Source organism: Papaver somniferum, chromosome 11 (assembly GCF_003573695.1).
Source record: "Papaver somniferum cultivar HN1 chromosome 11, ASM357369v1, whole genome shotgun sequence".
Lineage (NCBI taxonomy): Eukaryota > Viridiplantae > Streptophyta > Magnoliopsida > Ranunculales > Papaveraceae > Papaver > Papaver somniferum.
The window spans coordinates 105,208,917-105,230,953 of NC_039368.1; the positions used below are offsets into that span (position 1 = coordinate 105,208,917).

The following is a 22,037-nucleotide window of genomic DNA, read 5'->3' on the forward strand; positions in this document are numbered from 1 at the left end:
TGAAGAAGAAGATTCTCCATTAATTTTGTTCCAGAATAATTGTTCTTCAACTGAGTAGACATTACGAAATCGGTTTTGAATTCAACTGAAATCAGAAGTGTTTGCACATTCGAATCATTGAATCTGAAGATCTACTTCAGTTTTCGATTGCAGAGATCTTACGAAGCTTTCATTATTTGATTTTGATTTAATCATCGATTACAGAGATTCTACGAAGCTTGATTCATTATTTTTAGAGATCAAATAGTTTTGATTTCTTCTCATTATTCAAGTTCAATCTCGTTAACAGGTGAGATTTACTTTTTTGTTGTTGTTGTAATCTTTGTTTTGTTTTAACATTTTTTTTCTGAATAATGTAATGTACAAATTGTACATATTGACGAGTTTAGTTGGAGAAATTTATTTGTTGGAAACTAAATATTAAGTCAAAAGATGATCATTTGAAAATTACCTGGAAACATCTTATATGATTTATGTGAGACAGTCATTTGATGTTGACTTGGGAAGTTTTGTTTTGATCATCACTGCTTAGAGGAAGAAATGTATTTTCTAGATTGCAGCCCAGAAGAAAACCAACAACATTTATATTTACTTCGAAGCATCGTCCTCGAACCATGGTGAAAAGTTTAAATCTCTTAGCATCCATAACATACATGTTGTCGTAACATTGTGCAACGAGACTGGGTGATCCAGTATAGTTCCCAATGTGAATATCACCCCAGTCATTCCTACTGTGATACAGACTCATATATTCTCTAAGTTCAACATCCACAAACTTTTTCTCAACAGTAATCCTTTTATTATGCATTGAAACATACTTGTTAAAACATTCTTGATTAACAAAATAAAGTCATGTACTAATATCGAAAACCATTGTTGACAGAGTATCAACGGTTTCATCAGAGAATATAAAATGTGGAGTACCTCTTCTATAGTTTTCATTCGAACCTTCTCCTCTAGTGAAATTCCTATATGCATGATGATATGTTTGTTGTTGGAACTCGTAAACTCGAACAAAAGAAAAAGTAACTTACAATCAAAATTCCCTCTTGATGTTCGAACTCTCCTTTCCGAAGTGCAGCTGAGGAAGATTACAAGTACCCTTTGAGTGAAGAAGGAAAAGGAAACAAAAACTTGTTTCGAATTCAAGAGACGATCAAAAAAATAAATTTTTTATTTCGGATTGAACTGCTCTCTTTCATTCGGTTTGTATGAAGAAGAGAATATGAAAAGGAAGCCTTTTTTCTTCGTATATATATCACCGAACAGCGTGTTGGTTCCGATTCGGTTTCACAGGATTCGGTTCTAGGGTCTGATCATGGATCCTAACCACTTTCCTCAAATGGGTTAACCAGTTTGAGTCCGAAAGACTTTGTGGGGTTGGAGAATATAGAATTTCCAAAGATACTTCTTTGTATTTCAATACTATTGGTCATTTGTTCCTTTTTATGAACAATATTTGTATATGGTATGCTGTCACAGATATTTGACTTTATTTCAACAGAGTTTGGACACACATCCATGTTGAGATTATCTAGAGAAACATTCATGCAGTAGTCATGAAGATATTGACTTCTTTCAGTCATTGGTTCTCTAGAAGCCTGTTTTATGGACTCCAGTTCCAAGAGAAAAATATCCAATTCATCCTGAAGTTGTTGACTATGATTGAGAATTTTACAGGTCTTTTTTAAAGACTCGTCTTCCTTTAACTCGTAAAGTTCGAGTTCTAAAGAAAGATCACTGATTTGTTTTTCTATTTCAGCGAACTCAATGAGTTTTCGACTCATTTTGTCTTTGGGATCTTCAGTGAGTCTGAGATACAATTAGCATTCTTCTACAAAAAAAAATTCTTTGGAACGTAGAGACCCAACAATTTCATCGTTTGACATTTCTTCAAACAATTTTGAGTCATCTAATCTTGTTTTTGCGTTAACTGAATCCGTCATAGATTCAATTCTTATAGGTTGGATCGCACCAAACACAGATTGTTAGATCTTTTCGTGTTTGCCTGCTCTGATACCAATTGAAAAGACGAGGGTACCTAAATATACCTCAATCTAAAACTTTTCCACTTATAAGTCATTTATCTGAAAGTTATTGTCTATGGACTGAGTCGAGACAATACAAACAACCGGTTCACACTTCGCGTGATTGTCTATGAGATCGAGACAATACGACAACAAGATAACTTGTGGGATTGACTATGGATACAAGATCGAGACAATGCAACAACGAAGTATGTTTACTTGGTAAAAGGTTCGGACTTAACCAAACACAATAGGATTGCTATCAAGTAAATAGGAATTAACGTTTGTGTATTTTACTTCTAATTATAATAAAACAATTGTAATTGCGGAAATACAAAAGTAAAAGATACGGCAAGATTTTGTTAACGAGGAAACCGCAAAAGCAAAAAAACCCCGGTAACTTGTCCAGAATTAAATACTCTCAGGATTAAGCCGCTATACAAAATCTAAATCAACTTCGTATAGTTGAGATCAAGCAACTAAACCTATAGTTCACTTAGTTCCGTCTGTATTCCCATGCCTCCAACTTGTAATAAGTCACGTACTTGGAAAAATTCCTTTGGTTCGTATTCCAAACAGTAAAGGATCAACAAATCTGTTCGGTAACAACTCTTTTCAATCAAGTGATATGAGTTTGAAAAAAGGCTCTTCCGTTTGTCCCAATAAACTCCTTTATCAAGTCCTTAGATCTATCAATCAACAACTACCGAAGTAATCGTTTAGAGATTTTGAAATCAACACTCTTAACCAAAGAAATGTATTGATGTCGATCTACTTAACTAATCAATCAAATCTATCACAAAGATAAACCGCTTATAGTTGGATCCTTTTCCAGCCGAAACAAGTATTGTGCACACCAAAGATTATGAACCCAAATCAAAAATCTTCTTCGTCTTCAAATCTTCTCAGATCTTTAATAAACAGCTGCACACAATCAACTTGATTCTCTTGTGATCAATCATACGCATAACGGAGTCTGTTAACGTTGGATTATCACAAGACGTTTTTAGATCTACAAACAGTCTAAAGATCCCCGTCGAAACTTCAATCTAGTTTGAGTGAGTCTTATATCAGAAGAGAAGATTCTCAAGCATAAACAAACTAGGTGCAATCAAAGTTCAACAAACGTTATTCAATTAAATCAATCGAAAACTAATAATAAACTGCAATTATCTTGTTTCCCACCAACGGTACTAATAGAGCTTCTTAATCTCAAAGAAGTATTTAAACCGAGCGGTCGTAAGAGATTTCTCCTAATTAGGTTACTTTCCTCTCCGAATAGGCGGCTCCATCAGTAACAACATAACTAGGTAGTTTTGCTGGCTCTGAGGATTAGTTTGCTCGAAATGCAAACTTCAATATTTATAGACCAAGGAAGTTTGGACACCAAGGAATTTCCAAAACCGAAAATGTTCTCAAGATATGCATTAATGCCCGAATTCAGTTTTTATAATTCCTGGAAATGCTGTTGCCAATATTGACCGAAATCTCAGTAGAAAATATTCAATCAGTCAATGCACATTACCAATTTTAACTTTCTAAATATATGCATTTAATTGCTGGGAATTAAAAGCATATAAAACTAAAAACCTTAATTAAAAGATTCTCAATTTATTTCGATCCGGGATTTTCCTTTAGATATTAAGGAATATCTTTGAACAATAAAAGATAAGCGTTACTGCACATGTTCAAAGTATGTCGACATCTTAACTTTGTAAATCCTTTTTCATATTTACAATCTTGGAACCGATTTTCCACACTTCCAAAAAAGTTTAGAATTTGTTCATATGACTTCCAAGAACTATGTGATTGATCAAGAACACTCAATCACCAATCATGGGTTTCACGGTTCTACCAAAACAAGTTTCAGTTCCACCTCCATGTGGGTACTAGAATTAGTCACGCTAGCTTTCCAAAATTCGGTTGACTAGGTACTAGGATCGGTTCCCACATATATATGGTATCTAACTTGTATTTGGTGCACATGTCCATAGGAACGATTCCCAATAACTAAAAACATTTTTCACATGTTCATAGGATAGGTTCCCAATAACTAGAAACTTGCTGCACCTCTTACAAGGATCGATTCCCCTTTTGTGATCGGTTGCACCTCTTCATAGGATCGGTTCCCCAATGTCTAGAGTTGGTCATACCAATAACAACAAATCGGTCATACCATCTCAGGTGATTATTTAAAATCGGCTTCACTAATAAAAGTCATATCAATACAAAAGTCAGGCCTTGTGAATAGTTTTACCAAGAACATACAAAAGTCATGAGCGGTTATACTAATCACACATATTGGTAATCCAAATATTTGCAATGAATAAAAAATACCAATAAGCCTAGTGATTTCCCTTTCGATTCACAAAACAAGTTTATGAACTTACTTCCTTTAAACGAATGTAAAACATTGTTTCCTAGGATGAAATGTTTACCTTTACCCATACACATAATTACAATAGCATTCATATGATTATCATATATACGAAGTTCAAAATATAAGCGTTATACTTTGTATTGTATTCCTTAATACTACGTCTAACTAGAGTATAAACATTCATAGCTTCGCAGTTATGTTTTCAATATGCACGACTTGAAAGATACGTTGGGGAATGAAACAGTTTAAGTCAAATATTACTAACCTCAAGAGGAAGGATGACGTCGTCTTTGTAGCTCCCTACTTCTTCACATTCTTTAAGTCTTCATGTAATACTTGTAATGTCTCATATCCTAATACTTTCAAGCTAACCTATACGAAGTTGAATCTAGTACATAATCAAGCGACTCTTTGAATGAGTTTTGGTTCACTAAATTATGACAACCAAACTTGACATACCAACGCTTGGTGGGTTCAACCGAGCTATGCTCTAACAGAATCAGTGGTTTCGGGCGCAGACTGAGTAGCTTGCACCAAGGCAACATCACCATCAGTGGCTTGCTGATCCAAGACATATCCTTCACTAGCCTGTGGATGACCTTATTCCTCCCCGATATCAACAGCATCAACAGGGCCAGAATATTCCTCATTTTCAACATGTTCGCCCGAAAAAGAGGTCGCATTCATATCTTCCTCTTCTTCATCGCCACAAGAACCTGATGATAAACTTCACGCAGGATCCCATGCGTGTCACAAACCCAGTTAACTGCGATTTGAGACTCCTCATTGATGCGCCGTTGAGTAGCCTTAAAATAATTCTTGGAAGCCCCTCTGGGAAAGACTGGAACTCCTGATTCAAGACAGAATAAGAACGCTCCAGCTCCTCGTTGGCCCGTCTCAAACTATCATGCTCCAGCGAAATGTCGGCTACCAAGCGAGAAGATGTAGATAGTTGCTGAAAGGAAGAGTCCCGCTCTTTGAGAGCCTTCGCCAGCCCCTCCTGGGAAGTTGTGAGCTTCTTTTTCAGTGCGGCGACCTCTTCTTCGAACAAGATGTATTAGAATGACAAAACTTAAACAGAAAAGCAACACTGAGGCAATAATTACTGCAGCCTTTGCGACTACCTTCATTCTGCGAAACAACTACACAAAGATCACGCGAAATGACAGGATGATGATTAAAGTTTTGAAATGGTTGCAGATCCTTTAGTGCTTTTATCTCTTCTCTGGCGAGCTTCATCCCTTTCTTCCGATAATTTTGCCAACTTTGACGCCAGATCGTCGGATACATTCTTTTGAGACCGAAAAGAACTCTCCAATAAGTTGCGATCTCGATAAAGCTTATAATACGCGTCGTCAAAAGAAAGCTTATTGTCCTTCAAATCACGGTTGTCGTCAGACAAGGTTCGATTCTCTTCAAGAAGAGCGCGATTCAGCATATTGGATACCTCTAGAGTCATTGCAAGCTGACCAGATAAGGAAGACAACTGATCTGAACGAGCACGCCAACCGGAATTATCAATCTTAAGCCTCACGACTTGATCATGTAAGCTTAGGCGATCATTTTCCATTTGAGTAATCTGAAAGTTTAAGGCGATGCATTCATATCCAGCATCTTGTGCGGCGAAATCAAACTCATATCGTTCGCACATACGTTTTTTCGGTTTAAATCTTAAGTACGAAAGACTCAAAAATCAAGAAGAGCGATACAAAGCATAACATGCATGGGAAATACAGACATTTGTAAAACCTCACCTTTAAGCTCCTCATTCTTTGCGCGAATCTTGGTAACGTCCTTCGCCTCAGCTGACAGCTTAGACACCTGCTCCTTCAAACCATCCATAATTTGCCCGGACTTGCGGAATTCTTCAGTCTGAACTAGGCGGCGACGAAATTCCTGCAACACCAGGCCATCAATGCCTAGACCAACAAAAGAAAGGCGAAGAGAAGATACCGATAAGAAAACACTTACCTCAGATTCAACGGCGATAAACTTATCACGCTTGGAAAGTTGAGACGACTCAGATTCAGTCTCTGGAGGCGATAAACTAGCGCGATAGAGATTAACCCGGACTACTGCGAAGCTGCCGCAGCCGCACTGGTCCCAACGACATCTACGACTTGCTCGTCTTTCGCGACAACATCATCGGGATTAGAGCATACCACGGTAGAGCCTTCTGGAGCATGATCAGAAGAAAGTGTAGAAAGAGGGAGAGGATAAAGACTAGCAGTCATCTCACCCTTCGCTGGTGCAACAGTAGCTGGTGGCATCAGTGTTAATGGACCCACTACATGCACGAGGGCCCGACTGCGGGAATCTCCCTTCTTCCTAGGAGAGCCCTCTTAATTTACCCAGCGAAAGTTTCCGTTTTTCAGATTCTCTTTTCAACCCTCTTTTCCGGTCACCAACGGAATTCACCTGAGGCTTGGACAAAATACGTCTGAAGCAAAAGATTTGAGTATGGGAATACAAAATAAACATCAAGAACACTAGCAGTAGCATAATTGAGAAAAACTAAACAAACCTAGTTAATTATTAAAAATTCAAGAAAAACACAGATGCTTACCGAGGGGATGATTCATTATATAAATGAATAGTAGATTGGCTCGAAATAGCGATGGATTAATCTTTCAAAACAAACAAATTTTATGGAGACAGGGTCTTTCGAAGTAAAAAAGAGGAAAAATAAGATGAAGAAGACAAGTCTCTCTCTATTCAGAAGTATTTATTAAAACAGAGGAACCGACTATAGCAGTAACCGGTCATGAATAGAAACCTTGATGTGTTATTCAAAAAAAAGTGAAGTTATTGCACGTGGAAATAATCATACGGAAAAATCGGAGAGATGTCGGGTAAAAGAAGGCAAAAAGCCATAAGTGCGAATCTCAGATTCTCGCATTATTCCACTTGTAGAAGAACAATGCGAGAAGAGGAAAAATGTTGGGGCTAAATATCACACAAAGCAAATCTATAACTTCGCTCTAACCAAAAAAATCTTAAACACGAAGAGACAGTAGTTAGCAAGAAATAAGGCGAAGAGTAATCACGCGATAATAGAGAAGAAGTGCGAAAAACAGTTGCACGATAAAGATAATGCAACACTAATCAGAAAAAACACGAAGCAACAACGCGAACGATAGGGACAGCTCTCAAAAGCTTGGCGAATAAGAAAAACTGAAATAAGATCAATCAACAGAGATTTTTCATGTGAACCCTAGTTGTCTTTTACTTTATTTTCCTATATAAGGATTCAAAAGAGAGAGAGAGAGAGAGAGAGGCTAAGGACGTTATCAAGAGCAAAGACAGAATCAATTACAACTTATTTTCATCTCATATTTCTCCATTGTTATTGTGTACTACTTGTCTTGTGACCATGGTAAGTACTTCATATAATCAATACAAAGTAATTGACAAGATCATATTAGCGTCAAAGTGGTGAATAATATCATAACGTTTGAGTTGATTCTCATGACTTAAGCTTTGTCAATTCAAAACCATGGAGGTGTATAAACTCGTCTTATGCCAGTTTCATTCCCTAACTAGAGAGATATTTTAAATCCGTAGTTAACAGTAAAATTTATTTCTTGTGTACCATTACAGAAGATGATGTTGCGATATTGCCGCCATCGGTATCATCTTCAATTAGCAGGAGTCAGTTTCCAGAAATTGACAATTCACAGTGGTAATTCAGTAGAGACGGAGGGTATGTTGCATTATCTTTCTCTAATTATGTTTGTAGATGCGGAAAAACCTACTGCTAACATCCAAGAAACATAAACACACACATCATGAAGTAAACAAGCAAGGGATGCACAAGAACACATGATATACGTGGTTCGGTATGGTTACCTACGTCCACGGGGGTGAAAGGATGATCTTATTACTCTATTTCAAGATTACAAAGGATATGAATCACTAGCAAGCTCTCTTTTATCACTACAAGCTCTTGGTATTCTCTCTTCCCTCCCTGATTACTTGCCTCTCCATCTCTCTACATGGCTCTCTACCTGATTACTTGCCTCTCCATCTCTCTACATGGCTCTCTATTTATATATACAAGTGATGATACATCCGAGTCACAGTGTGTGTCGCGGTACATCTTCCTCGATGTCCTTCTCGGGTGGTTGGTAATGTCTCATCTGAGGTGTAGGGCCGAAGCTAGTGATGTCTTTTCCCGACGTCCATCCATCCGATGTAGATTTACTTAGTGAGTGTAGATGATGTCACCCTTGATGTTCTTAGCCGAGTCTTACTTTGACCAGATTCTCCTTATCTTCTCAACTACTCCGTCAGTGCATTTATTTCTCTTGTACTCGATGGATATCTCTTCAGTCATTTCCGACCTTTACACGTATTGTCTTCACGGGTTCCCTTGGTGTCTCTTTTCTCGCTCCAAGGCCGAGCAAGATGATTTGGTGCGTCACACTTCATCTGTTGTTGATGCTTCGTTACCCAGGATTAATCCACCTGTATGTGTGGATTATTTACACCTACATTTATGCCCCTTCTTTCACTCGTGTGATCGACACGAGGGAAAAAAACCGCTTCGTCTTCCACGTCCGCTGCCATGCCGTGTTTAACGCCATGATGTTCCCCATTACACTCGTCTTTATGACCTGTCTACCTTCTTCGCCGGTTACAATCGTTGTGGCTATAAATTCAAAAAACCATAAGCCCTTGGTTTTTCACTTTTACCTTTCCCAAAACTTGCATTCTCTTTCCTTAGTTCCTTCTTCCCACTGCTGCTCTGATATTCCTTCGTCTTCCGAATCTTTGAGAGCTTCAGCAATCCTTTGATCCTTCAATTGCTTTCCCCTTGATGTTTTTGCGATTTTTGCCGCTTGTTATCTTCTTTGTTTCGAGATTTCTTCCCAACAGTTCTTCCATGGCTTCTTCGACTCCCTCCATGACAGAGAAGAGGTGTGTCAGTTATACCTTTTCTGATGATGATGGTGTTTCCGTTGATTCTTTGTTTATTGTTGACACCCCTTCGCACCATGATTATCGCGCCCTTAACTCTATCTTTTTTGACGGTTCTCCTTCGTTTTCATGTAGGAATTATAAAAGGGTTGCCAAAGACTTGTCTGATGAACAATTCATCAAGCAGTTAAAAGATGATTTTGATATCCATGGTTATGACATCAAGCTCTTATCGGGCCAACGAAAAAGAGTGATGTCATGAATTTACCTCACTCAGCCGAGGCGACCATCATCACCAAGGGTCAGTTGGAACTTGGACTGCGCTTTCCTTTGTATGATCCTAGTCATCCCTTCATGTACGAAGTTCTTTCCAAGATCCGGACATCTCGTGCTCTAGCCCAATGGAATGGTAACACTTTCCGTATCATGGCCGAGTGGGAGAGGCGAATGCTCTGTTACTGAGTGGTCGACCTATGATCCTTCTGAGGCGGGCGACTACACTCCTGCCAGTTTTGTTGCCAACTATCGAAGTGGAACTTCCACTAATTGTGATCTCGTCGGTTTTTCTGCTAGTCCTCATCGTCATAAATCTCTCCCCGAGGGTGTTAAGAAGCTGTTGTTGGATGAGGATCCGGAGAGAGGTACTTCTAATAAACATGCCCGCCACACTAGTGATGTTGCTTGGGATCGGGTCTCTCTTACTATTTATGGTCCATTTCTGAGTAGACGATTTCCTCCTCCAGTCGAGCCCTATCCATTTTGGGTGGTTAATGTTGATCAGGTAAGTTTCTTTGCATGTTTGACTTTGTCGGCCCGGATATCTAGATGAGTCATGTTTTGATCTTTTCCTGTTTTGCAGCCTCAGTCTCAAAGTATCCAATTTAAAACTCTGGTTTCTAAGAAGAGGGATAGAGGTCCTAGCACAGGAGTCGAGGGAGAGACAGGGAAGGTAAAAAATATACTGCTCTACCCACAATACATGTACTTGCCCCTATTTTTTGCCTTGCATGGATCTAACGAGGACTCATGTGCAGAGATCGAAAGCTGAGAATGGAAATGTGGAGAGTGTTTTTGTGACCGGTGGTGAGGATCCCGATGATTGGCTTCCCTTGTCCCAGTTTCCGGGGAAGTTCCCTCAGAAATCTTCCGATGTTTCTTTTACCATTGTAGGTGGTAAGCCTAGTGGGAAGGGTAAGGAAATGAAGGTCGATGGGTCTGCCCCAGGGACAGTTATGCCCCAGCAGTCTACTGATAAAGGCGTCATCTTTGCCGATGGTATAGTGCTCTGTTGTCGGATAGTGAGGATGATGATGATGCTGATCTTTTTGACGAGGAGGAAAGGGCCGGTGGTGTGGGAGAGGAAGAAGAGCCGAAGCAGATATACAAGTCTGCTGGTGATGGAGATCATGTTGATTCTGAGGATTTAGAAAACGTTGCTCCTGGGGGCGAGTTATTGGAAACCGTGCCTCATGTTGTTCCTGCCCCAAGTTCGGGCCAGACTACCTTCTTCACTTTTTCGGGCCCGGTGTGCAATTCTCTGGGGGCTCTTACTTCTCCCGATTTTGGATCCCTAACCGACAAGGAGATTATCCAGGCTGTATCCTTGTGTTTTGTTGGTCTGAAGGGAATTTTCGATCAAATGGTGAGTTAACGTTCTAGTGTTGTGAGTAAACTTTCCTAATCATATTACTGTAATGTGGTCAGTTCCTTATGCTATGAAATGCGATGTTCTCAGGATACCAATTGGCAGTTGTTAGATGCGGCGATAAGGCGGAAAGAATTAGCAGAAATGGAAAATCTTCGTCTTGAATTGCAGCGAGAGCAGGAGCGGCTCGAGGATTAGAGAAGCAGCTAGCCGAGACCCAAGGTATTTATCCAAAACCGCAGTCGCTATGATTGATTCCGTAGTGCCAATATCCTGAATTTAGTATTATCTTGTTAGCCGAGATGTCTAGTACAGATGCCGATGCAGCTTCTGAATATCGTTTGTTGAAGAGAAAATTGGATATTGAACTGAGCCATGTTGATAATATCCACCAAAGAATTGTGAATAAGGATGACAAGATAGATCGAAAAGCGGACGAGCTCGAAGAACTTCGAGATGAGCTACTTTGATATCAGAGATTTGAGTACGTGCCTGACGAGATAGAAAATCTTCGGGTGAACTTGTCTCCGGCCCAAGGGATTGCTGTCGAGAAGAAGTTGTTGGCTGACAGCTTGGAAAGAAAGTGTGGTAGGCTGAAACTTCAAATTAGGGACTTGCATGTCGATCGTAAACGGATATTCAAAGAGAAAGACACTACGGAAAGGTCTAACCATGAACTAAGGAAGAAACTTCGACAGTTTGATCAGGTATCCCAAAATTTAAAGTGGGTTCAGGCTCAGTTATCGGGTCTACAGTTGGCACATGATCGACAGAAGGCTAGCTGGAGCGACCACAAAAAATATTTCCCCACCAATAAGTTTAACGAGCAACATTATAATGAGTTATATGCTAAGATCTCAGCCCTTGAGTGTAGATTGCTTAAGTCCGAGGAAACCGTTAAAGTAGTTTTTCCCTTGCTTGAAGGTGTTGATTCCTGCGTTGTGTTATGTTTGTATTTTGATGTTATGGTGTTGTTTCCCCTATCATTAATTGTCTCTTCTCAACTGTAGTTGAACAAGGGAATGTGAAGTCTTTGGAGGAAGAGACTGTTCGTCTAAAGGCAAGGGAGACCCAACTACTCAGGCGGGTGGCTACTGCTGAGGCGATATCGACTCAACTGACTCGGGATCTTGCTGCCGAGAAGGAGAAGTTCAACACCGATCTTGTCGCCAAAGTAAAAGAAGGTGTGAAGGCGGTTATGGAGAAGAAGCGGGCCGATGCTGCTGCTAAGAAGGCAGGCTCAGGATCAGTTCCTCCAAAGGCATAGGTAGATCTTTTGTAGTGCTGCGTCACTATTGTGCCCTTTGCATTAGGCTGTAATTCGCTTAAACACCATTATCTTTTCCGACAATTTTCTTTTAAGGGGTGCTGCGTCGTCAATCGGTTGTTTTAGTTGTTTTCAGATATTTTCATTTGTGCTGCGTAGACCGTACTTTGGTGTTTCTATATGACATGTTAATGTTTCTCTGCACAAAAACGATTTACTTAGTTAGTATAAATTACATTTCTGTCAAACACACTCAACAGGGAGGGTCATCGGGACCAATGCCATATCCCGACTGAGGCATCTCATCACCGTCATTTTGATCTAGTGGTAGGGTATTCAGTCATTCCTAAGTTTTATTGGCTCGATATCCCCAAGGAGTTATCAATTAACTCTCTTGGGCAAGTGATTTCAGCCACTTGCGATGGGAGCAATGTTGTATGCTCGACTGTCGGGTACTCATGCCCCGACAATCATCCACTGGTTTCCAACCACCAGGGCCCTTAGACTACCTTGGCACTTGCACACTGCCACTTCCCCGAGTTCGAATTTCCCGTCGAGTGTAAGACACCTCGGCACTTGCACACTGCCATCGCCCCGAGTACGAATGTCCATTCGAGTGTAAGTCACCTCGGCACTTGCACACTTCCGTCTCCCCGAGTACGAATGACCATTAGACGCAATTGTCACATTCCCTACCCCACATGAATTTTTAAGGAAATAAATGACAGAATATGATACCTGTTTAAACACCTCTCATGGGTGATATAACTTCAGAGGCCTAGCATTCCATGGTCGTGGTTCGGGTGTTCCATCTGGCTTCAATATCTTATATGCCCCTTCACCAACCTTTTCCACAATGGTATACGGCCCGCCCCACCGTTCCGCTAGTTTCCCGCCCTTCTTGTCACACTATTTGGTGGGTATCTCTTTCAATACCAATTGCCCGGGTTGAAATTCTCTCGGTCGAACTCGTTTGTAGTATTCACGTTGTAATCTTCTTTGGTAATTTTCTATTTTTTGTAAGGCCATTTCCCGAATTTCTTCAAGTCATCGAGCTTGGCTAGAATAAGATCCGCCGAGATATTCTGTCTCCACGCTTCGGTTCTTGTTGTAGGTATCATTGCCTCTGTTAGAAGAATAACTTATGTCCCATATGTTAGCATGAAGGGTGATAAGCCGGTTGCTTCCCTTTGAGTAGTCATGTAAGCCCATAGAACGATGCAGAGCTCCTCACACCACTCGCCATATTCTCAATCCAGCTTTTTTTTTGGTTGTCGGCTATGGTTTTGTTTGTGATCTCGGCCTGCCCGTTACTTTTGGCGTAAAGAGGTGTCGCCTTGTGATAGACACATTTTTGTGTCCAATTTGTTCTCAATACTATATATTGTTGGCACTCGATTTTGTACTAATTTTGTTATTTTATGTATTTGTAGGTATTTTTTGGAAATAAATATTTTAAGAAAATTCGGCTCGAAAAGTTGATTTTGGCACCCGGAGGACACGTGCTATTCGGACTCCGAAGTTTGGATAAGGGGTAACCTAATTACTAAGGGGCACCCCCAGGTCACCCCCAAGGCATCTGCTATTCGCACCCCAGTCCAGGATAAGGGGCACCTTCTTCAACAATTCAAATTCTCAAAATTGGCGGGAAAAATGTTCACACACAGGAGAATTTTCGATCGAAGAAATGAAGTAGTGGTAGGTCTTCAATGGCTGAATTTTGGTAGAAAGATGTGATTTAGCCTAAGGAAGATAGTTTGGGTGTCGAATTTGATCGGAATTGGCTGGAAATATCGATTTGATTCTCGAGATCAAAACAGAGCTACACGGAGTGAACACGGCCTGTACACGGTGTTGTGTGTGTTTTGGTTGTGCATGGAAGTGTTTTGGAGGAGTTGGATGACTTATGAGGCATGTATAAGGCTTACTAGAGCGTGCAGGATCAAAGTTTACGTGTGACAAAGTTATAATTGGAAATTATCGTTAACTAAGGGAAGCGAGCAATGGCGGATTAAATGGAGAATATACGCCAGTAATGGTCGGATATTTTGGTCCTAAAACACTATAAATACAAGGCAAAAGAGTTTGGAAGGGTTAGCAAGTCATTGGGAGAGATTTAGAGCCGAGAGAATCGAAGGAAAGGGTCGACAGCAAGAAGAGTTCTGCTGCTGCTCAGCTAAGAACACGAAGAACAAAGACCAACCAGGAAAATCGTAGAGGAGTGTCGCTGAACTGCGACAATTCCCTATTCCTTTCCCGTGATTTCACAACAGCGTCAACTGCACTTTTCATTGCCGTTCTTTTCAGACGTTTTTTGTGTGTTGCAAAGGACGGTCATAAATTGATTTTCTTGTTATTTCATCATTTGTAATCAACTTGTGAGCATTAATAAAATCTTTTGAGATGTATTACACCATGATGAGCTAAACTTATTCTCTGGGGCGACGGAGGAAGCAATTCCACCAATAAAAAATTGGTAATTTCTATTTATATTATTTATGCAATTAAATTTATTTAATTATTTGCCTTGAGTATATAGGATTTTTTCCAAAGATTTTTATTAAATAATTGTTATTTTGATTGATGGATTATGCTTGACTTAGACTTTTTGATATTCCATGCTTTTAACTTACAATTATTATTTTAAAAAATCAGTTTTAGCAATAATTAAAATTATTTTAAAGGAAAAATTTGCATAATAAATATTAGAAATATCAATTTAACTGGTAGAAAAGTGAAATCCTTAGCCCCAGTTTCCTCCAAAAATATTTCAATCACTTTGTTATTTTCTTTACAATTTAATTAAATCTAAAAAAAAAAGTTACCTTCACAAGTTCGAAAGAACCTAGTTTTAAAACCACTATCTACAACAACATTTGAAAATACATCACCTTGCTTTTTCGGATGTTGTAGGTGTTAAATAGAAGGTCAATGTTCTTTCCTTGTAATTGTTTTCCATTATCCGAGACGATTGCTGTTGGTACGCCAAAACGACAAATGATGTGTTCCCAATAAAACGAAAAATGTCCTTATCCCGAATGTGCCGAAGTGGTGCAACTTCTACCCATTTTGTGAAGTAATCAGTAGCCACGATCAAATATTTTCTCTGTCCCGACCCGACATGTAAGGGTCTTACAATATCGATCCCCCACTTGGAGAAAGGCCAAGGGCTAACAATTGAGTTTGGAGTTACTGCAGGTGCGTGTATTTTTTTGCCAAACTTTTGGCATTCATCACAAATTAATGCCATGTGTTTTGCATCTTCGTTCACGTAGGGCCAAAAATATCCCATGGTTTTGGCTCGGGTTGCCAAGCTCCGAACCGAGCTATGATTGCCCGCGGCCCCATAATGTAGCTCATTTAGTATTGAGTGCCCCTCTTCTTTTTTTAGGTACCTTAACAGTGGCCCTAGGTAGGACTTTCTATACAGAACACCGTCTCTTAGTTCGTACACCGCTGCTTTGCTTTTAATCTTGTTGATCTCAGGTCGTCCCTTGGGTAACTCTCTTGTCTCCAAGTACTGGTGAATGGGCTTTCGCCAATCGCCGGATTCATATTTATCGGTCGTGGTTACCGCTACATATGCTTTTATGTTTACTGGCTCGGGTACGGATGACATCAGGATTCTCATAACTCTGATGCCTTCAATGATCGGGTATGTTAGCATGGAGGAGATGTATGCCAACGCGTCCGAATGTCGATTTTCTTTTCTGCAAATGTGTCGGAACTTGATGTTTGGTATTTGGCTGATATAAAATTGGGCGAGCTCCGAATACTTCTGCAATACTGGGTCATGTATAGCATATTGCCCATTGATCTTCCTAATAACTAACTGAGAGTCACTAGTTAGCCTCACGTCGTGGATCCCAATTTCGAATATCATCCGCAAAGCATGTATCACATCCTCGTACTCAGTGACATTGTTTGTTGCCTTGAATTCAAGCCTAAAGGAGTGAACCATCTTCTTCCCCTTTGGTATGGTGAAGACTAGTCCTAAGCCCGACCCATCTTTATTGGACGACTCGTCTACAAAGACTTCCCATCGTGTTGTACTACAGGTTTCAAGGAGGTCGGATGGATCTTCTCGGTCTTCTTCCATGCCTGGAATGTCTTCGACTTCGTCCTCATCGTCTAAAGGGAAATCTTCCAGAAATTCGGCCACTGCCCGTGCCTTTACTGCCATTCTCATTTCATAGAAGATATCGAACTGTTTGATTTGAGAACTCCATTTAGAGATCCGTCCCGACCTTGCTGCATTGTCAAGCATTGATTCTATGGAAGATTTCGTAAGTACTCGAATTCTGTGACTTTGGAAATACGTTCGAAGCTTTTGTGTTGCAAATACTAAGGCTAGTATTAATTGCCCAATTCTGGTGTAGTTCTTCTCTGCTAGGTTCATAGTTTTGCTTATGAAGTACACAGGCTTCTCTTATGCCCCCACATTTTTGACTAAGACCGCACTTATGTCATAACTATTTGCCCCGAGATATAGGGTAAGCACTTCGTCGGGCTCGGGTCTTTGTAACACTGGTAGACTCGCGAGATGTTGCTTAATTTTTTGGAATTCCTCCTCACACTCCTCGCTCCATTTGAATTTTTCTCTTTTTCTTAACGTCCCGAAGAAATCTTTACATTTATCCGAAGATCGTGAGATGAATCGCCCTAGTGCTGCCAAGTTTCCGTTTGACCGTTGTATATATTTTATGGTCAACGGGGACGGCATCTCCAGTACAACTATAATCTTGTGTGGGTCGGCTTCTATACCTTTATCGGTAATTATGTATCTCAGGAACTTACTCGAGGTAACCCAAAAAGTGCATTTGGCCGGTTTTACTCGCATCTTATATTTTCTCATTGTTTGAAAGATTCGCGAAGATCATCGATGTGGTTGGATGTTACTCTGCTTTTGACTAACATGTCGTCCACATAAACCTCAATGGTGTTGTGTATCTTGTCCTCAAACATATCTTCCACCAACCTTTTATATGTGGCGTCGGCGTTCCTCAATCCAAATGGCATTTTAGTGTAGCAATATAACCCTCTAGGCATAAAGAAAGACTATGTTCTTGATCCTCGGGAGCCAGGGGGATTTGATTGTATCCCGAGTACCCGTCCATTAGTGTTATCTCCTTGTATCCAACTATGGATTCCACTAGATGATCGATACTGGAGAGAGGGAAGCTGTCCATTGGACAAGCTTTATTCAAGTCCCTGAAGTCAATGCAGATCCTAACTGCTCCATTCCTTTTAGGGACTATCACCATGTTTGATATCCATTGCGGGTATTGAGCCTTTCTAATGATCCCGACCACTTGTAGCTTTTTAAACTCGGCCTCCACTGCGACTTGTAGCTTGGGTGCAATTCTTCGCATCTTTTGTCGGATCGGATTGAATTTTGGATCTATCCTTAAATGATGTGATCATACCTCTGGATCGATACCCTTCATATCATGCATTTCCTAGGCGAATACATTCATGTATTCCCTCATTAGAGTTATTAACTGCTCTGTTTGTTTGTCCGATAGCAGGGTTCCAATTCTTACCATCTTCGGTTCTTCCTCGGTCCCTAAGTTAAACCGACGGGTAGATTCTAAGGCTGAGAAATTGGGCTTTGGCTCCTTTAAATGCCCGGCTTGCCCTTCAACCGATGTCGTAAGACCTCTTTCTCGCATGTTTCGTAAGCTGCGATGGCTTGTGAGAGCATCTTTTCCAATTATACCCCTGATTTTATCTCCTTGGATTTGTTCTTTTCTCGGCGTTGTCTTGATCGTATTTCTTCATTTTGCTGGATATATAACTGCATGCACTGTGTCGCGGCTTGGGGGTTTCTTAACACTTCCACTACCCCTCGATAAGATGGGAATCTTAACCTTTGATGATATGCTGATGCCATCTCTTTGATGCCTGCAATCCAAGGTCTGCCGAGGATCGCCTCAGAAGGTGATACGATATCTACCACACAGAATGTGGTAAGCGTGTCCAAGTATCCCTCTCCATCCGAGACTCTGAGAGTGACTTCTCCCTTTGGTATAGTTATTGTACCATTGAAGCCGTAGATTCGATAAGTTGAAGGGATTAAAATGTCGTCAGACAACTCCATTCTTTTAAACGTGTCGTAAAAGAGGACCTAAACTGAGCTCCCACTGTCCATCAGTATTCTTTTGACTCCCCATTCCTTGATGAGCAAGGTGATCACTAGGGTATCTTCATGTGCTTGGCCATTCGAGGGAACATCCTTTGCTGAGAAGGTGATCGGCTGCATCATTCAGGGTTCCATAGGTAAGGTTTTTTCCACACTGAAGATCTCTTTTCCTGCTCGATCCCTCTTGTGGATTCTAGAAGTAATGTTGGTCCCTAAGTCGAACCCTTGAGTTGCCGAGTGCGATATGGTATTGCAAATAAACTGAGTTCCGCGATCGATCCTCACTTGGTGTACTGGTACGTCGGGTTGGGTAGGTGTCGGCATTGTCTTAACAAAGTGTTGTAAGTACCCATCTCGGATCATATGTTGGACGATATCCTTTATCTCTCGGATATTGTTAGTTGAGTGGCCTTAGTACTGATGGTAATGACAGAACTCGGGATAATTTCTTGTCTCGTCAAATTGGATGCCCCTGGTCTTGGGGTATCTAAATGTCGCTTCTCTTTTCTATTTCCTTGAATATTTCTTCCAATGGTGCGTTTAGAGGCGTGTAAGTTCTTGGTTCGTGACGAGGCTTCTTTCCCTTCTCGACCCATTCCTTCTTGCCCGAGACTTGCTGGGGTGTCATCGGCCTTTTCTATGATCGTTTTGGATCTCCCCGAGGGACAGGCTCCACCGCCGCACTGGCTTCTTGTACTCCTCTATCCTTTGCCCCCTCTTGTATCTCCTCTAATGCGATGTAATTCTCTTGCATCTTCCTAATGAGTTTTCAAACCCGAAGATCTGTTGATCGACAGGAACCTTTCCGATATAGGTACGCAGCTTCCTCCATCTATCCGTTAGGGATCTTAAGGGTTCCCCGAACCTTCGTGCCAATGTGAATAACTTATTTACCCTTGGGAGAGCAATGCTGTTATGCATATAGGTTTCAAGAAATGTTTCCACTAGGACGCCATAGTTGCCAATGGACTCATCGGGAAAAGTATAGAACCGGTTCTTTACCTCGCCTTACAGACTTGCCGGAAAAAAATTGCACATAACCACGTCATAGTTGTTTCATTGCAATAGGGACATGTTATACATTTTGATATGCTCCCCTGGGTCGCCAGTGACGTCGAACCTGGAAGGAAAAGTTGGGAGTGTACATTTAGGGGGGAATGGAGATCGCTCAAGCTCCTTGGTGAATGGAGTTTTCTGCGCTTAGCCAATTTCTTCTGCCAGCTTATCGTCATCGCCTCCTCTAACCAATTTCTTGACCATCTCCTCCAGCTGTTTGAGTTTGGCCTCAGTCGCCGCCTCGGGTCTCCCGTTACGCACTTCCTCGTCAGTTGAAGAGTTTTCGGGAGGACCGTACCCACTTCTCGTATGGTTAGGGTCGGGTATGCGCCCTCGTACAAGGGGTGGAGTTCGGGTTTTCCTTGATCGGGTATGGTTGCTGAAGGCCCCTTGGCTCGATGACCCTCGTGACCCAGACCTCTGGTTTCGAAGTTGAGAGTTTTCATGCTCTAGTGCCAGATTCCTTCTCTGCAATTCCCTCATTATGTCTTCTTGCATTCTCTGGTTGGCCAGGATTTCTAGAAACGTCGGGTCGGTACTCTCGTGACTGGAATGACCATTTACATGGTTCCCTACCATGTTGGGTGGTGGAACTGGTGGTGCCATAGGAGGAACTACAGGGGGAGCGGTTGCTATTGGTGGGATGTCTCTGATGAGATTGCCCACCTCTAGGTGCACCCCTCTAAGCCTCTCGCCTTATTGTTCCAAGGTAAATCGGTATACCGCGCGTTGCCTTGCTCGTCTACGGTCCTCTCGCATCATTTGCGCTTCCTCTATGTCCGATGCAGTCATTCCGCCTCTCATGTCCTCTAGTATCATTTGGCTCGGGTTGATCCTTAATCTTCTCGGGGAAGGATCATCATCTCGGCCTAGGTCGAATTCCTCGTTGACAGTTGCCATGCCTACACCTGGTACCCGGGATTCTTCCTGCTGATGTTGTCGACTGTTTTGTCGAGAGTCCGTTACTCATTCCTGCTACTGTTCGATTCCTCAGAATCCTGCCCGTCCCGGAAGTACTTTCCATCGGCTCGGGTGTGATTGATACTCTTCGGCTCGCCCTCCCCTACCTACGTCAGCAAAATAAACAACACCTCACTTTGGACTGTTTTCGAAAAGGTTAAGGAAGAAGTACAACAGTTATGAAGTTCAGAAAAAGAAAAAGTCCAAACAAGTACGATTCCTTTTTACTTCAACATGCTGAACTCAGCAAACCAAGTGATTTTGAATGATAAGACGACCTTTTGAAATGTTATTTTGCTACGTCGCTTTCGGTACTTTTCCTATGTATTAATCATTATTTGTCCTAACATTCTTTATGCCAGAAATCATTAATCATCCGTACGCTTGATCGGAAAATTTCTTTCTTGGCTAGGGTTTGTAATGATGACTTCCGCCAATCGCTTTGCCGGTGTCTCAACTACACAAGTTTCCAAAACAAGGTTTCTCGACCTTTTGGCTTTCCAACGGCGCTGTAAGGCTCTTGTTATGGGATCAGGATGAGACTATCATTGAAGTACTCACCATACCCTTTATAGCCATAAATTCGGAAAAGCCTAACTCAATGATTGTGAGTTGATTTCACCGCTGCTACTGTTGTGTTAAATTAGCCCACGACGAAATATGACCAGTGAGATGAAGTTTCGTTCTAGCTTCTACCAAGCATCAAAGATGATCTTTTTGGGAGCTTCGAAGTTTTCTTACAACTCGTCTTAGTCATAGAAGGAAACACGGTCGACCATAACTCAAACCTAAGATCTTTACTATTTCAAAAGGTTTTGATGTAAAGAAAATATTTTCAAAGCGAAACCAATCGCAAGTTTCTTTGACTGAAGATCGTAAGATGAGAAGATTTTTGTTCGTCAGGCGACAAAATTTTTGTTTAACAGAAACAAAACAGTTCAGGCCATTGACATAATTTTTCGACTCAAAAAGAAAACTCTACAAGCTTTACAAAGACTAGATAAGAACAAATGTAGAAGACTCGATCTTGAAGAAAAAATGGTTTTAAAAGACTCAACTATCAACTCATAGCCACAAGAGTCTTTCACTTAGTGTCAACTAACATTCGAAGATGTTTTAGGAGCTTTTGAATCTTTCTTTAATGGTTTTGATGCAAGGTATCAAATGATGTTACACGGTCCCTTTAGTCGGCGCCAGAATGTAGATGCGGAAAACCCTACTTCTACATCCAAGAAACATAAACACACACGTCATGAAGTAAACAAGCAAGGGATGTACAAGAACACATGATATACGTGGTTTGGTATGATTACCTACGTCCACAAGGGTGAAAGGATGATCTTATTACTCGATTTCAAGATTACAAGGGATATGAATCACTAGCAAGCTCTCTTTTATCACTACAAGCTCTTGGTATTCTCTCTTCCCTCCCTGATTACTTGTCTCTCCAGCTCTCCACATGGCTCTCTATTTATAGATACAAGTGATGATACATCCGAGTTACAGTGTGTGTCGCGGTACATCTTCCTCGATGTCCTTCTCGAGTGGTTGGTGGTGTCTTATCTGAGGTGTAGGGCCGAACCTAGTGATGTCTTTTCTTGACGTCCATCCACCCGATCTAGATTTACTTAGTGAATGTA

At 41.0% G+C, this 22,037-nt stretch overlaps 1 protein-coding gene across 1 annotated transcript; it reads right to left on the minus strand.

Annotated features, from left to right (window-relative positions):
* Nucleotides 1-15,126: 15,126 nt before the first annotated feature.
* Nucleotides 15,127-16,506, minus strand: LOC113324861. The gene has a single exon (XM_026573145.1). It carries the CDS (start codon nt 16,504-16,506, stop codon nt 15,127-15,129), a length of 1,380 nt encoding a protein of 459 aa, XP_026428930.1.
* Nucleotides 16,507-22,037: the final 5,531 nt, after the last annotated feature.

Excerpts from the sequence above, each read along its gene's own strand:
- LOC113324861 (XM_026573145.1), bottom strand. The coding sequence starts at position 16,506 with ATGCTTGACAATGCAGCAAGGTCGGGACGGATCTCTAAATGGAGTTCT.